The sequence below is a fragment of the Symphodus melops genome (genome assembly GCF_947650265.1).
Source record: "Symphodus melops genome assembly, chromosome: 13".
Lineage (NCBI taxonomy): Eukaryota > Metazoa > Chordata > Actinopteri > Labriformes > Labridae > Symphodus > Symphodus melops.
In genome coordinates, this window is record NC_136703.1 from 14,445,081 (window position 1) to 14,463,137 (window position 18,057).

Sequence of the window (18,057 nt, forward strand, 5' to 3'; positions counted from 1 at the left end):
AGAGACAAAGAGGGGAGAGAGAATTAAAAACAGAAACTTAAGCTCTCTGGGCCTTTTTCTTCCCTCCAGGCATTTTGTGGCTTGTGAAAAAATGTGCTGTATATTTGAAGTGTTGGGTCACGTGACAAAGGAAGGCTTTATGAATCAGAGTGTATAATTATTTCTAACTGAGCGAGAGCGTGAGTGTGCGTCTGTGTTTGGGGAGTGAAAGAGTGATTTTAAAAAAAGGTAGGGACTGTGAGAGAGGAGGAGGAGGAGAGAGAGAGAGAGAGAGTGGAAGAGGGAGAGCAAGCGAGGGAGAGAGAGAGAGACGGAGGCTCACTGCTACTCTGTCTTTGCTGTCAGAAGGACTCTGATGAACAAACACACGTCTTTTCTGCTTTCACTCCGACTCGCTCCACTCGCCAGATTGCTTCAACCATCCGTCTGCTTCACTGACACCTCGGCCGGTGAGTGCTCTGAACTTAAAAAAACATTTAAAATCACAACTTTAGTCGTTGTTTGTCTTCCTTTTTCTCATCCTCCGCCTGTTGACAGAGAGAGAGAGAGAGAGAGAGAGAGACTGCAGTTCTTGGGAACGGGTCGACACTTTTAATTGAAGACAGAGACCGAGTGTGCAAAACACTTGAGAGGCTTCGAGACAATTAATCATTGTTTTCCCCGAAATCCGTGCCGATTTTCACGTGTAAACACTCAGATGTCCTAACACACATGTTTGTTTGCATGCAGTGTTTTAGTTACCTACTTTAGAAGCGTGAGAGTGACACTGAGTTTATAGGAGGACATACTTGAGCAGTGTTTGTGCCTGCATGACTCCGTGTGCACATATGTGCCTATTAGCGAGTGTTACCCAGAGCTTGTGGAGCTCTTTATTATTAGCATGTGTGTCTGTGTGTGTGTGTGTGTGCTTTTGTGTGTACATGCTCGCATGTGTTTGATGTGTATTCACCAGAGGAGTCACCAGTCCTTGACCTGATTTTTTCTTTTTTTTCTTTTTTTTTTTTTATAACCAACACATGAACACTTGGAAAGGAGCAGCATTGTTCTCCACCTTTCTAAAAGAGCACAGGCTGATTCCCGTGGAGTGAGGTGTGTCTGAGACTCGCCTCTGACTTTACATGGACGTTTATTCATCGTGTTCCCATAGTTAGCAGCGCGTCGGTAAAGATTATTTATTGGCGCTGGCGTTTGTGCGAGGTTAACAGGTTCCACTTGTTACAGCGGTGTGTAACACAGTGCGTTCAGTGCTGTGTGATTTGGATATCAGATGAAGATCAGGGGCCTGATGTCAGAGTGGAGCTTTAGTTTATTGCTCCAGTGCTGACTGGTCTGTAGGTAAACCTCTGCAGCTGGACCGGCTTGGCTTTGCACCTGCTGTGTTTTCCCTTTGGGGGTTTGACATAAGTGTGAGGGACAGTTTGATTGAAGTAAAATGAAGAAGAAGAAAAAAAACCGGCCCCAGACGGCCCAGAGAACTCTCGCTGCTTCAAGGCTAGTGATATCTGTGTCAGCCCTCTGCTGTCATCTGCTCCATCGGTCTGACTCTGAGTCGGTGACATCTGGAGCGAAAGAAACAGAGCTCATCTATGAAACGGAGCTAAATCACAGCACCAGCCCCCCTGCTCCATCCTAGGCTCTTTTTTTTTTTTTTTTTAGGGAATTGATGTCCACACAGAGTAGCTTTACCTTCATGGTGTGCAGTCACAGCGTCGTGCTTGACTTCAGCGACTTGTTGGAATCGATTCGTACTTGTGCGTGTTGCTGTGCACTCCAGATGTGCTGTCAGTACTCCTCATCACAAGCCTGTTAGCTTTGTTGTCCTCACCACACACATTCCCCCTTTTCTTTGTTGTAAATATTTACTCAGAAAGAATCTGATAATTATATAAACGTTTGTCCATGCTCAAAAACTGTTCTAGGTATCTGTGCTAATGAGGTTTTCAGTTCTAAGTCAGGTGTGGATTAAATGGTTGACTTTGTAATAGAAACAGAAGAAATGGCAATTATAATAAATTCAATAGTTCTCAGTCTTCCAGTAAAACTATCAAAAGGTTCAAAAGCTTCAGAAAATGCCTTGTGTGTATTTCTTCCGATTGAGCTGTAAGGAACATAACCCAAATTGAAAAACCTGGTGTGCTTTTTGTGATTATACTTTTTCAGTTGAGAGATAAATCTGAGGATTTAGGGGAAAAGCGCTGAATCAACAGTTGACCCATAAAAGCTTATGTGTTGCAAAATCTGCCAACAGTCTTCCTTTGTGACACGACTTTGAGCTGTAAATCTGGGAGTTGTTGATGCCTGTCTTTTTCTGGAATTTCTATAGCAATTAAGGCCAAGTGGTAGGGAGGGGTTAGACAGGTGGTTTGAGGGGAATCGAGGGGCTCTCTGCTACCACACTATAATTAACAAGGAAACTATCTGCCGACTATTTCCTCTGTCTATTTTTGCAGGTGTGCCGCTCTGATTGTGAGGATTTACATTTACAGGCAGCGTCCAAGCCCTCATTAAAAGATCTCCTGGCACAGAGTTCAACTTATGTGAATGTGTGTGTGTTGTTTTGTGCTTGGGTGTGTGTGTGTGTGTGTGTGTGTGTGTGTGTGTGTGTGTGTGTGTGTGTGTGTGTGTGTGTGTGTGTGTGTTTGGGCTTGCTTGTGTCTGAGGGTTGCTTTGACTCCTGAGGCAGAAAGCGGTGTTGTTGAAACCATCCATTATGCTTCTCTTCATACAGAGCAAGGATTGTATTCTCTCTGAGCTGGGGAAGAGAAACACCTTAATGTGGATCTTCACTTCGGTTTTAACAGCTCGAGAGGCATTAGAATCAACTTCAACATGAGAAAGAGTAAAGCTCACACTGGTGCCACCTGGTTATTTCTCTTTCTTTCTTCTTTCCATGCCAGTCTGACTCCCTTTTATTTCTCTTCTTTTCCCCTCCACCGTCGTCTGTCCTTGCCTTGTCCTGTCGCGCTGTGTTTTCTTGTTTTGCTGGACTCCTCTGCTGAAGTCTCCACGTCGAGTACTCCAAAGAGCTTCACAACATCATGGAAACATGCGATCTGTGAGGATGACTTCATCATGTCACAAAGTGCTTTATGTCTCTCTCTCTCTCTCTGTGAGTGAGTTCTCACTCTTTCCAGACTACTCTCTTTCAACGCTGTGAGTCAACACAGCGTGTCTTTTTTCGGGGGGGGGGGGGGGGGAGATTTCGAGAGTAGAACGACACAACAGGAGAAAAAAAAACAGGATTTAGGATTTCATGTCAGATGATTTATTGATACCAAAACAAGGATTGCAAAATGCCACTTTTCATGCCACTCATGAAAAACAATAACTTTTTAAGTGACAAATGATTACACAGAGGTGCTACTCTGCATTGTTGCTGTAAGCAAATACATGTTTGTGTGGTGCCAAGAGCAGGCAGATGTCAAACAAGTTTGTGGCGGAGGAATGCGGGTTTGTTTGGAGACACTGGAGCGTCTGTCACTAGGTGTCTCTTTCAGAGCCATTAGCCCGCCGCTTGTTGAAAGACTGGGAGCTGTCAGCTTTGCATCAGATAATAGTGTTGAGGATATTGTTGTCACAGCCAAAATACTGCTGACGCCAGCACTCAGATCAGATAACGCTCTGATCCTCAGTTAAAATCAACCTTTTATTTATTTATTTATTTTTTTGATTTCCTCTGTCACAGTTCTGAGTTGTTAATTGCTCGCGAGGCAGGATGACAATAAACGTTCATTCCGCTCCGAGCGTTTCTGCACAGCCAAGTCTGTCAACCCAGCGAGGACACGCGGGTCTGTTAAATTCTTGTGTAACTGCTGTCATAGTAGGACTTCACCCATGACCCGAAACCTAAACTGTCTGCTTCAAGTCGTTTCCTTTACAAACTTACTGAACATAAATCACTCAGTGATGTTGACAATTGGAGGACAGTGCCTGGAAGACATGAAGAACTTTCTGTTAGAAAAAGAACAGGAGTGGGCAAGTCAGAGGTGGAAAAAAAAAAAGAGAGAGAGAGAGAGGAGAGGACTGCCAAGCTTTCCTCGCCAAGATACAAGGTACAGCTCATTTATCTGGAGGCTGTGTGCGAATTTACATTCAATCCTTCCCGAGTAGCTTTTGACTTGCTGCTCTGCCTCGACTGATTGATGCCTGTTTTTATTTCACCTCGCAGAGAACTTTCAAAAACTGCATATTGTGGCCTGCTGAGTTTGTTTTTAAGGGACCCAGAAGAAAATGAAAGGAGAAAAAGTCACTCAATCTGACTTTGTGAGAAAAAAAAAATAAATGTATCTGTACATAAATAGTTTCCACATGAGTCAAAGAGGGAGGAGAGTTACGGAATTCTTCAAAGGCAAAAAAAAAAAATAGAAATCCACAAAGACAAACCTAAAAAACACGACTCAATTTAGCATCAAATACAGTAATGTAGCTTTTTGTTGCCCAGCTATAAGAAACCTCCCATTAACAAACAGCCATGAATCTTGCTCACATACGCTGAGTAATCACCTGTGGTTTCATGTGCTGACAAAAAAAAAAAAACACACTCACTCTGCCTCTCTTGGTTGTGTGGTGCAAAGCTTCCTGAGATGCTGTGATTTATTTGTTATGTTTGAGTGCAGTTCTTGCTGCCTGAGGGGGCCTGACTCCGGCACTACGGTTTAAGGCACAATAGTTGCGTTGCTCACAGAGGATTTGATACCCTTTGTTTGGCAGACATTCAATCTGTGGGAACTGTTCTCTCCCTCTCTCTTTGTCTTTCTTTAACTCTCGCGTGATGCCCTGTCTTTGTGTCGAAATACAAACTCTTCAACAAACAACGCAACCCTATTCTCCGTCGGCGTGCCTCGTCTTGTAAGCCGTCTCCAAATTGTCTGTTTGATTGATTTCGTTTTATTCGCGACACGCCGTGCCGTACCAATAAAATCAGTGGATTATCTCGAGTGTAACCAATAAGTCTGCTTTAACAGAGAGCTACAGTGAGGTCTGACACCCACACTATTTACTGACACACTCAAAGTAAATTTAAACTGCTGCAGTGCACCTCTCGGAGAATGATGGAAAGTCCCAGCAGCAGCCATGAACCCACCCATGGCCAGCCCCCGGTGCTCTTCGCCTGCCTGGCCGCCTGCTGCCTCCTGTGTGCCCCCCAGGCTCAGGGGAAGTGGGGAGGCCCTCCATGCCCATTTGGCCCTGGCTAACAGAGGATGAGGTCACTCACAAATTCCCCTTATCCCCTTATAGCCCCAGACGGGCTGGCGAAGTGAGCCTACCACAGGACCCGACATAAAACATAAATGGGTCCGTAAAAAGCTGCTGGGCTGATGTGACTCATTAAAAAACACTGGCGCCAACTTTTTTATTAATTCATTATTGTGTTTGGGGAGAGCAAAGTAACCGGGCTCCTTTTTTTTTTTTAAAGACTGTCTCGCTGTCTTTTCTCTGTAGGTCTTACTTTCCTCCTTTTTTTTTTTCTTTCTTTCTTTGAAAGTTTCATGTGCGAACAAGCAGTGGCACTTTGGTTTATTTTTCCAAGAAAGGATTCTGCTCTTTGGTTTTTCTCGGGCTTAAAGCTCATTTTGAGCTTAATTTTTTGGATGAATATACTTTTGTTTCCTCCTGTGGGAATAGAAAAAAGTCACATGCCTACAGTCCTGCTCTTCGCCACGAGCCTTCTCTCTTTTTTTTTCCTTTTTTTTTCTCACACATCTTCATTTCTTTATCCGCCTCTCTTCTCCCAGCACTCGCAGACAGATTGCGCTGCCTTTATGGGGCCTGCTTCGAGTTCATGAGGCAGATACCCAAACGGGCTTCACACTCGCCAAGAACATACTCAGAACACACATGCGCGCACACACACACACACACACACACATAAACATACTGTGCGCCTGTGCATTGCTGGCAGTTTTGTTTTTCCAGTCTCTACTTCTTCTCCCATTAGGCCGACTGTGAAATCTTAAGTGATGTTTTTGTGTGTTAGCCACTCAGTGGAACCACTGCACAGGGTCATGGTACAAGTTGTATAAGCAGTAGAGGGATGGAGATGGGGTGCTGGTGGGGGGAGGGGTGGGGGGTGAGGGGGGCTGCGGGGATTGGATATAAAGACATGATTATAGTGAGGAGATGTGGGGTGGTTGGGAAAAGAAAAATCAAAGGTATAGTTCAGATGAGGGATATGCTGAGAAGAGGAATGAAAACAGGGGAGAAAAGAAAAAGAAAGATGGCAATGTAGCGTTGGCAGGATGGGGGTGGGTGCCGATCGGCCGCCGCTCCTTCCTGAAACGTGGCCACCCGAGCTTGCCTGGGCCCTGGAAGCACATGTGGAACAGTTTACTGTAATGGAACTCTAAATTAGTGGTGGTTTGAAGCTGCCTGCAGCAGTAGGGTGTAATTAACTGGCTCTGTTGAAAGAGAAAGAGCCAGAAAGAGAGGCAGGGAGGGAGCTCTGGAAAAGGCAATGGGTGAGAGTTGTGTGCATGTGTGTGTGTTAGTGTGCGCGTGTGTTAGTGTGGGCTCTCGCACATGTAGAGTTTTATTTTTTTTTTTTCACTGTTTGATTGCATGTGTTTCAAGACTGTGTGCATATGTGTGCGTCTTGGAAAGCACTCGGCTCATTTTCCCGGGCATGGCGCCACGTTCTTAGTGCCCCCCAGTGCCCGGACCCTGTCACTGTTCCTCTGTGCGCTCTCAGCTCAGTTCAGCAGTTCACCGGTTCAGCCTAAGATCTTCTTTTTTTTTTTTTTTTGTCTCCTCCCCTTCATTTCTTTGTTTATACCGAATTCATTACCAAGATTTGACCCCTGTCTTTTTTCCCCAGATTCACAAGCCACAGCAGTTCCAAATTCCTTGGCTCTGCTCTTTTTCAAAGCCACATTTAAAAAACAAGATGATCAAACCACCCACTCATGCACTTGGGAAGCAAAAGGCAAAGAAAACATAAAAATAAAGAAAATGGGAGGCTTAAGCAGTCCCCCCCTCCCCCCCCCTTTTTTTTCTATCAACATTGGGGCATAAGTACAGCCTTGTCCACACTTGATTCTGACTTGTCTGTGCTCACTGTGTGAAGTCAAAGTGACGAGCAGGCTCTGTAGGAGGTTCGAGCTGAGATGACTCTGTGGGATTGCAGCCTGACCTCAAGAAGATAGTTGGAAGTGACAGCGGCAGTTAGCAATCAGTGGATCTCATTTTCCCTACCATTGACCCCCCCCACCCCCCCGTCTCCCTTCTTCATGCCTCGGACCCCGTGTCTGGGCCTCTGGTCCTGGGGGAAAGCGGCAGAGAGGCAGGCTGCTGTGCTAGGCTGGCAGCAGGAACAGAGGAGCTCTTTATAGTAGAGTTCTGGTGATTTAAATCATATGGCATAGCCTGGAATCACTGTAGAAGTCTGGAAGCTCTTCAAAACTGCAGGAACAAGAGCGCTCTCTCTCTCTTTTCTCTCTCTCTCTCTCTCTCTCTCTCCTCCCTCGCTCGTCCCTGTTATAACTTTTTCCAAACTTCTTTCTTATTTTCTTTTCTCCTCGCCAGGTCCCAAGTTTCTTTTTTTTTCTCTCTCAAAGCAAAGTCTTTTTTTTTTTGATCATTGTTTTCTTCACATCTTCGTCTGTTTTGGTTCTCGTCGTCCTTCCCTTTACTTCCTGCCTCCGTCCTTCCTGTAATGTCATACCTGTTGGTATGAAGTGTGCACATCCATCTTGCATTAATACTGTGGATAAACTATTCTCCTTCCCGCAGTGCAGATGGTTCAGGGTTTCAGAGTTGATGTGAGGTGAAATGTGTTTTGTGGAATCTCAACACAAACCACTGACTTGACTGAAACACTCATGGTCGTGTTGTATGTGGTGAATTTATCAGTGAGAAATAACACGTTTCTCTGTCTTCTCTTCTTCAGAAAACTGGATTCGATGACTCTTCCAAAGTGGAGCGAGACAATTTCTCAGTAAACCATAGTCCACATCGGCGCTCATCATTTCCTCGCATCCCGAGAGTCGGCGGAAGTTCACAGATATCAACATCTTTGGGGATTTTTTTTTGGAGCCTTTACGTTCATCCAGTGGCCTGCTACGGACCCCTGGGTGTGCTCCCTCACCATGGCTACCAACAGGGAACAGCAGGTGGGTCATATGACCGGCTTCCCACCTGCTGTCTATCCCTTCGCCTTCAACTCCATGAGAAGCCACTCCCCTTTTGACCTGCTGGCCAACACCAGCCTGTTTGGGAGATTTGGTGCTGACCTGCCTAAAGAGATGGCTGCTCTCTGTAAGTCCATGACTATGTGTATGTTTGACTTTCCCTTCCTTTCGTGTGTCTCCCCCCCCCCCCCCCCCCCCCGTCTGACTCTAACTACCTAAGCAGCTCCTTACTTTAACTTCAGTCAATGTACATTCGATTTTGGACGTGCGCTGGAAAAAAAACGGAAAATACGGCAAATTAAATTGCACTTCATTATGTGTAATTTTGTGGAAATGGAAAACGTCAGGGTCTGTTTGTGATATAGGATGAGTGGTTTGAAAAACAGAAATCCCCCAAAGAGTGCGAGGGGGAAAAAAGTCCACTTTCATCAGTACAATGATTACTCTGCTCCTGTGGTTTCCTTATAGATGCTTGAAGATGGTGTGGTTGTGACCACAAACTGGCTCTGGCTCAGTTGTGTGTCTGTGTTTATGCGTGTGTGTGTGTGTGTGTGTGTGTCTCTGTGTGTGTGTGTGTGTGTGTGTGTGTGTGTGTGTGTGTGTGTGTGTCTCTGTGTGTCTCTGTGTGTGTGTATCTGGCCTCTTACAGCGCTTTAGAGAGGCAGGCCACAAGTCTGCAATTAGAGACAAAACAACATTCTTTCGATGTGAGGTGATGAGTGCTTCAACAAATACTTGAATATTAGTTCAGTTTCAACTCGACGACTTGTGTTACTTTTTATGGTAAAAAAAAAAAATCAATCACATGTACAGTTTCATATTTTGTGAATAGAGAGGTTAATTGCGTGTGAAAAAAAATCAAACATCCAGACGGAGACATCATGCTCCAGTGGTGGCAGACAGACAGATTGTAGTTTCAGGCCTCACCACAGAGGGCACTGTTGTATGGTTTAGCATGAGGATAAAATCATACATGGAGCACAGAGCACAAAGAGGAGATGTTGGCAATCAGAGTGTTTTTCTGTCATGGAAAAACCAGCAAGATTACACACACACACACACACACACACAAGCACACACACATACTGCCGAGATACATTACTCATAGTTCAAAACATCTACTATCTTTAAACTGTTTCTTAATGACTGACAGGAGTCTAGTTCAGGGTGAAGTATCTTTGTTTGCTGCATAATTCTCCGTCGAGGATGTCAGAGTGAACGAAAAGAAGTGTTGAAGTTGGGATATAAGGTAAAGGTATGCAGCAGTTATGTGAAATCTTATCTGGGTGCAGTGCTAAAGAGGTGGCAGGTGGCGGTGGGTGGTACTAGTAGGTGGTGGAGGCTATAATGGGTGTGGGTGGCAACAGCTGAGTGCAGCAGAACCCCCCCCCCCCGTGTGTGTGTGTGTGTGTGCAGTTCCCCCCTCCTCCCTCTCTTCTCTACCACAGCATGCCTGAGCACCTCTTCAGCCTTTCAGCCGTCAATCACTACTTCACCACCACCCCTCTCCTCCCTCCTTCCTGCTGCTGCCCACCTAATCCTCAAGGTATTTTCATAGAGCTGAGCGAGCAAGAGAGAGAGAGAGAGAGAGAGAGAGAGAGCACCTGGGGGTAATGTCTTAGTGTGGTGGAATCCAAGAACACACCCTGTTAGGAAAACACACAGATACACACAAGCAAACACACCACCAGAGACTCTCTCTCTCTCTCTCTCTCTCTCTCTCTCTCTCTCCTCTCTCTCTCTCTCTCTCTTACACACACACACAGAGCGCTTCTTTCATCTAAAAACTAGAAACATACCCCTGACGCAGAGTAAAATCCCACAGCACTGACAGATGGAGTCTTTTTGTTTTTTGGCGTGAATTGAAAAAAAAAAAGAAAAGAAAAAAGAAAACAAGTTATCAAATAACAAACAGACGCAGGCAACCACACGCAACAGAGCTTCATACATGACTGCTTGTACTGACACATCCACGCTGGCAGTAGTTTCTCTCACAAGGGTTAAGGAGCGCAGTTATTTCGTTTAAGCTCTGTGTCAGGGCTTAAACGAGGCCAGGGTCAAAGATTAAGTCTGGATCACAGAGACAATTAGCTCTGACTCAGCTTTATGTGAGGAGATTGACGTTTTTTTTGTTTGTTTGTTTTTTTGTTTTACTTTTTTTATTAGCTGATGGCTCCTTAAAAGATCAATTGAGAAGTAGTCTAATGTTATAAACTGATACTTTGTATTGAAGATCAAAATCTAAATATTCATATCGAGGGCAAGGACGAGACTTTTCATTGGTCACTTGTGTTCTTTGTTTATAGATACATTGTTTAAGAATCAGCTGAATTACACTGACTAAATAAATTGGCAAAGAAAGTTTGTAAAAACTCAGATCTGGTTTAAGTAGATTAAGAGTCGTCATCACAGCCGAGCCTTAAAAAGAGAGAGTCTTGCTGGGGCAGCTTTTCATGTATTTTGGGATTGCTATGAGATTAGAAATAGCTCGAAGTAAATCAGAGACGGTATGGGGGGAAAAAAATCAAAAATGTGATACTGATTTTCTTTTTGTTTTGTTTTCAAGTGTCTTGTGAGCTGGAAAGATGCCACGTCAACTATCCGTAACAAAAGGACCAAATGCATTATCAGATTGGTTCAGATGTGATGCACTCACATTGTGTCATGGAAAAATGAGCATGAATTATCAGACTCAAGAGTGAGGTTTTTGATGAATGTTGGAAAGGATAGATTGAGTTTATTTCATTAATCAATTTTCTATTTATTCCCCAAACAATGAATTGACTAGCTACAGCTTCTCTGAGCTTTAGTAATACAAAAAAAATACTCAGGTTAGTCGTTCAGGTTCTGGACAGTGAGTGGAAAAACTATCAGCTGTTTCTGCCTGTAAAACCTCCTTTTGTTTTGTCCCTTAGATGAGGAATGTTACAAGGCATTTTACTAACAGCAGCCTCCGTCCCCGCTGTCTTAAAAGTTTGCAGAGAAGACAAAAGGCCTTGGTTTGGACATTCCCCAGGCCATGTTATTTTTCCTCCTTCTACTTCTTCTCCAAGAGTTGGACAAACAGGCCTGCTCATTGTTGTCAGGGCTGTCTGTGGGCCAGACTGAGTAAAATACCTTCCACATAAAGGGAGCAGCTCTGAAGATATTTCTGTATGCATTAAATAGCACCACATTCTTGCCCGGGTTCTGAGCTCTGTGCGTAATTGTTGGAAAGGTAGCACGGGTGACACGTACTTTTGTTGGGTGTGCATGTTGTGCCGACAGGTTAGAGCACCTCCCATGGCGGCGCTCTGTGTTTTTTGTTTTTTTTCACCACAGTGTCTTTGGAAATACCTGTTCTGCACTGCAGTGGGATGAGACAGAAGAGGGGAGGGATGGGAAAGGCGGACTGTGTTTGCACATGCAGAGATAGGCGGCTTCTCTCTACACTCTCAACTCATTTCAGCGATTGAGACATGTGCGAATGAGCTTCACTGACCATGCGGCTGTGCTTTAGACTTCCATCCTCCTTACATGCCGTATCATGATTAAGGAGCAAAGGAGTTTGTTCATCCATGAGAGGGTCTAACGGCTGTGTACGCAGTGAGTGCTAGAGGCCGTTATCAGTTGATCCCTGTCATTATGGGAGCCCTTCAAACAAACAGTTGGAAGCCCATTAAGGCCACTTACTATGTGATAACATCACCACTGAGCCCTGAAACACCTCGCTAAGCTTTCACCAATCAGGGCCGGAGCCCTGGCCCCAAAGCCAGCCACAGGGATGTTTTGAAAAGCTAGTAGGTCATTTCCTTCAGACCACATGGCAAGGACCAAAATCTGAAGTCCTACTGCTGGGCTCGGACTTGATTCAGACCATCGTTTTCAGCTTTGCTCCGAGTGATGTATCCAGCAAACTCAGCTGTGAGTGGTTAAGCTGCATTGCAGTGGGATGATTTAATACATTATATTAATAGAAAGGAATGAAAATTGTGTCTTGCTTATGTAAAAGTTGTCTGAGTCTGCTCGGGTGTGCCTCTAGTGGAGAAAAAGGGAATACTTGTTTATTTAAACTGTGTGTGACAGAGGTGGGGGAAATATTGATACAGCAATATATTGTTGTCCTGGTTTGTCCAATCCAATAATTAGTATTCTAATCAACTAGACAATTAGTTTGAAAAAATAGTGGACAATGTAATCCTACCTGCTACAAACTAGAGGGATGCTCGGCACTCACTCTGCTGCTCATATGGCAGGAGGAATGAAAGCTGACCTGGGGCCGTATTCACGAAGCCTGTTAAGTACTACAAGGAGCTCCTAGTGACAAAAATCTAAGAAAATTGTTCGAACCAGAACATATTCTGAGAATTTTCCCTCACTACGTCTCACAAATTAAGACAACAGATGCTAATTTAATTGTGTTCATAAATACACATTGTCTGACAAGATTTTATGATTGTCTTTTTTTTTTTTTTTTTTTTTTTTTTTTGGATGAACTGATCACCGCTTCTGAAAATTTGTGTCATGCCTAGCGACGGGCTGAACCGCGCCTCCTCACTGAGATAACAAGGTCACATGTTCCTCCCAGTGCAGAATCACTTCAGTTAATCAGATATCGTAATGTATCCACATATAATTGTCTAACAAAATATAGATAATCACAGAGCCACTGTATTGTGATGCAGTCATTATCATGGACCGCCATGTACTGTGTAATCATATCTATTGTGTGCTTCGCTGTCATTCAAAACTTTAGTGTGTAAGGATTGGATTTATGTGAAACATGTTAACACACACACACGCACACTCGCATGCACAAACAAAAGAGAACTGTCTGCTGGCTATAAACACATGCAGCTGTGTGTGTGCGTGATTAAACACGCATGTATACACTCATGCACACACACAAAAACCATTAAGTAAGGCAGACTGTGAAGGACTGAACTGTTCCAGCCAGAAAAAAAGAATTCTCATGCAAAGTGACTTAATTAAAAACACTCATTGCATTCTTTAACACTCGCACACACACACACACACACACACACACACACACACACACACACACACACACACACACACACACACACACACACACAAGGAGCTCATGTTGGCTTTGGGAGTTCATGGAGTTGTTTAAAGCAGCCATTTTTGATGGGAAATGTGGTATGAGAGGGAATGTAAAAGAACCCAACAACTTTTAAATGGAGAGGAGGGACAGCAGAGCGAAGGCTTCTCCACTGGAGGTGAGGCAGAGCACAAACAGCACATTGTGCGGCTTTATTTATTTTGATAAAGTTTGACGCGCTGCATGGAGGCAGGTTGATGGGAGGCTAACTGTGAAGGTTTGGATTGTGCCGTGTGCATATGTGGTTTATCCTGTGTATTTCATCAGAGGGAGAGAGATGACAGGGAAAGAGAGATGTGTACTGTGTGTATGGAAGATGATGAACTCAACTCTGGTATTGGTAACACTCACTTCTTGCAGGCTCAAAAGCTTGCCTACAAACACAGAGAAGGAAATAATCACATCTCTTTTTTATTTTGAAACTGTCTCAGTGTTCACATTTCTGTTCTTCTGTTTGCACTCAAGAGTGAAACAGATCAATCTCTGACCTCTGTCTTTGTGTCACTTACTGATATCTGTTCAATTGATTGGAGGGGGCAGTAAAAAGAGCCTGGAGGGGAAACTTTGTCCATATGGATTTTAAAGAATCTCACACATCCAGAAATAAAAGACTTTAAAATGGATTATACCATCAAGGTTGTGAGCTGCATGTGCAATAGGGTCATTCAAAGACTCCATTAAGCCATGAATTTCTTTTTAGGTGTGGATATATATAAATTCTTAGAAACACTTTTATCCTTAATCTTCCATGTTTTTTTATGTTTGCTTACCAATATTGTATTTCAAGATGAACAGCTTTTGTTCCAGCCTTTATCAAAACATACAGACTTCTGTTCTGACTGAAGTAAATACAAATAAAGACGTGGATTTTTTTGGTGGTTTTTATCCAGAAATATAAAAGGAAATGGGAGAGCTTACATTTAATTAGTACACTAATTCTATGTTTTCAGTGTTTGGATATGCTTAATCAAAAAGTAAGACCCTTCTAGAGTCCTCAGCTCACGGGCATTCTGTGGTGATACATCAAACTAGAAGCAATGGACCCGACCGTTTTATGTATTTGTTTGTGGATCCATCAGTGAGAGTGGAGCCTCCTCTGCTTTAATAAACAACTCTCACATCCTCACATTCATCTCCCTAGGCTACCATTAGCCTCAAGATGGCTTTTGTAAATTGATTGCTCTCTCATTGCTCATTTATTGTTTGGTTGGCCATTAAGATTGAAGGATGCCGCACAGACTAGGTGGGCCTGTAACTGTGACTCGAATGGAATCAAAAGTCCAGACAAGTTTTTCTGATTTGTTAAACAGAAGAGGGAAAATAATTTTGAACAACAAAAATCCAAAGATGAAAATCATTTCGATGATTATGGTTAAAATGATGACGATGACGGTCGGCAGATAATATACAAACCCACGCACCCTCTTTGTCTGACCCCTGCCACACAACCGAACAGGTAAGATAAGGTAAAACTACGGCCAATGCAAATAACCAGAAATGATATCAAACCAATATAAGGAGCAAAACCTAACACAAAATCAGCAGAGGTAAAAATACACATTATGGCTCCTACAGCCAGGGTTCAATAGATAAGAGGGGACACAGAGATCGGGATCGTTCCTGCATGTGAGCCATTTAAGGAGTTTTTTGTTAATCTGAGAGGTGAATCTGCTCCCCCGATGATACCCGTCTAAACCCCATGCCGGCTTACGAAACTCTCCTTTCCCCTCGCTTTTCCTTCTTCGACTTCACCTTGGATTTCCTCCTTATATCCCTCTGTTCAAGTTGGATCCAGTTTGCCCTAAGTGCTGGAGACTGGCTGAAACTCGGCATGTGTTTGTGTATTAAGCGTGTGTGCCTGTCTGTATGTGTGTGCGTTTGCGCATGTGTGTTGGCGTGTGCAGGCATGCCTCTGTGTGTGTGTGTGTGTGTGTGGAAAGTCAGAAAAGGTTGCTGGTGAGGGAGAGGCCTCAGAGTGTACTTCTGCTCTGAATGATGATGACAGATGAAGATAAAGAGGCTACTATTAAAAATGGGAGGGGTCTGTTTTCAGATGGGCCTTTGTGGGCACGTGCAGGACGAATGGAGCGCAATGGCGAGAAAGGAGGGACGGGCTTTTAGAAGGCAAGAAGGCATGGGCGGGAATGCAGGCAAAGAGAGGGGTGGGTTATAATTTTTGGGCTGTACAACTAAAAGATCGCTCTTTTATTCCCCCCACATAACACGGGTAGCGAAATGTCCTGACATTGCAGATAGTGAGGAAAAATAAGACGAGACACACATAAAAAAGTGGCTGTTGAAAGATGGCCAAGTCTGATATTTCTCTGAACAGTCGCTCTGTTGGGTGTCTTTTTTTTTGGTGTGACGAGCATGTGAACACAGGCCAACATGGCCGCCACTGTGAAACAGGCTCTGTCATAAGTCTCGCCTCACTTCCCCTATGTCCCTTTTCCTCAGTGACGCATCAGATACTCTTGAGAAATATCAGGTAGAGTCAGGTAGATGTGTGGATTAGTTTACATGTCTTGTCACAGCTTAGCATGTGTAAAACCTGTGGTGTTTGGAGCCATGTAGGAAGAAATGAGGATGAATAGTGGCGTGCATTCTTCTCCAATAACACTTAAAACAACACTTTCTCATGTAAATACTCCTGCACTCTTTTACTAAGTTACCCAAAGAAACGACTTGTAAAGGATCTCTTTGTGTGTTTCTGTCTGTGCTTATGAGTAACCTGAATCTGTCTGTAGTGGGAGGGCACTTTCAACTGGTGTTTAGTGTCTCTATCATCACCACCAATCTGTTTCAGCAAGTCCGCACACTGCACACATGCTCGCATCAGGGATGGAAAAATTCTGCATTCCTTTCAAAATCACCGGGCTGCGTTTAGCACATAGGCATTTAAAAACAAGCTGTCTTTATTGCCTCACACACCACTGTGTTGTTGACTGCTTGGCTGGAAACCTGAATGACTGTATACAGAGGAAGCGGCAACAATGTGTTGTATACGTCTTATCTGTAATCTGCATCAGAGCGTCAGACAGTAGTAAAGCCTTTTTTTTTTTTCCCAAGCACGTAGAAGAAGACCACGTACGCCTGGCTTAGCGTCCCTTACTACGGTTTGGATAAAGAGGGGGAACAAAATCATTGATACAAATTCTTATTGCAAAATAAACATTTCCACATTTTAGTGTGTGTGTGTGTGTGTATGGTACGAATTCCAATCAGTGCAATTAAACTAGATTTTAAGCGGCAGTCACAGAAAATGAGCAGTAAGTTGGCAGCCACTGAAAATGATACATTTACAAAAGCAGAAACAAAAGCAGAGAACTTTGTCAAGTAAAACAAATCCTGCAGTCAGGGGGAAAAAAAACGGCCATAGGGAGCTTGATGAAATGAAGAGAGTATTTGCAGAAATGGGGGGGAGACTCATAAGCCAAAGAGTGAGGCAGAGAAGAAGGGAGGGCAGGATAAGTTTGGGGGGAAAGTTAATGGCCCGGTGGGGGTTTCTTCTAGAGTTCAAACTCTCTGGCCGGGGAAGGAAGGGGAGGAGGGAGTGGAGGGAAGGGGAGGGAGGCAGGGACAGACCAGGGTCAGCAGCAGTATGGAGTATGTGTAGATTAGATGTCTAAACTCACTCGGCAAACCTTCTAAAGCGCTGGAAGGCTCACAGCTCTCAGTGCCGAGTGCCAATAAGTGGAGAACCTGGGGTTAGTGGGCTGAATTATAGCCTCAAACACCGTAAGAAGAAGGGAAAATACAGGGGAGAGTGGGATATAAGGTCCATCAATCTCCAGAAACAAAAGATTTTCAAGCACATGATATAACAAATCGATCACGTTGATACTCACCGGTGGAAAGCAGCCGCTGGCAAACAACCCTGGTCTTGCATAGTACATTTGAACACGGGGGAATAAGCCTGTTTTTGGTTTCCAGGATGCTGTTTGACGCTAACTGCTAGAAGAAGAAGACGGAAAAAAAAAAAAGACAGGCAGGAGACGAAAGACGAGTGTGAGAAGAATTCTTGTGGTCCACAAAAATGTGACTCAGGGCAGTGATGATTTAATCTGAACTCCATCCAGATCAGAACACAGTTTTTTTTTTTTTGTATTATTATTGTGCAAAAGGGCGGAGAGGCAGAACAAGTCTTCTTTCTTTTTTGAACAGCAAATTGTTTGCACCGGCATCTTTGATAGTTCACCCTGTCCTATTGTTCTGTTTTCTGTCACAAAGCTTCCTCTTTATGACCCGACAGCTGGGTGAAGACACACATGAAAACGACTGATGTCGTTTTTTTGCTCTTTGATGCTGTGAAGTGTGTGTGCGTTGTGTGAGTGTGAGTGAAGGTTTTTCTAATGTGAGGAGCCCGTCAGCCCACATGCCCTGTGTGAGTGTGCCACCTTCAGCAAAATAAACAAGTCCTCTCTGCCTTTACGGTCAATATAAACACATTTCAATCAGAACCGTTCATAATACACCCATCATGTGAAAGCGTGGGTTCTTTCACTAGACAGGAAGAAGAGCAAAGTATTAGAGAGAGGAGGAGGGTGGAGGGAGGGCACTGTGTGTTTATGGAGAGTGTAGCCAGCAGCACAGATTGACAGGAAATGTTGTCTTTTTTGCCTGCTGGGCTGTACCACTTGTACCGGTCTGACAGGGGGGGGAGATGAATGTGCAAGGCGCACAGGCTAAAGCCATTCTATTATCATATATCTCCCATTGTATCAGACTGTTTGCTTAAGCCCAGCCAGAGTCTATTCGTCTGCTGAGCAAAGTTAAGACCAGTGACAGGCTTTTTTATTGAGAGCGGACCGCCTATTGATTTTCTTT

General features: G+C 44.0%; 1 protein-coding gene across 7 annotated transcripts in view; it reads left to right on the plus strand.

The window, feature by feature from the left end:
* The window catches only part of rarga (retinoic acid receptor gamma a), a 54,906-nt gene that overhangs the window by 16,418 nt on the left and 20,431 nt on the right, over nucleotides 1–18,057 (plus strand). For 5 of the 7 annotated variants that reach the window (XM_079360601.1, XM_079360600.1, XM_079360603.1 and 2 more), the window contains one exon: nucleotides 7,886–8,253. The exons of 1 other annotated variant lie outside the window; for it this stretch is intronic. In XM_079360601.1, the coding sequence (XP_079216727.1) occupies nucleotides 8,085–8,253 (169 nt within the window). In that variant the 5' untranslated portion in view covers nucleotides 7,886–8,084. Of the gene's footprint in view, nucleotides 1–342; nucleotides 450–7,885; nucleotides 8,254–18,057 lie in introns of those variants that run through there. One more of the 7 variants, XM_079360605.1, reaches the window with a different exon arrangement.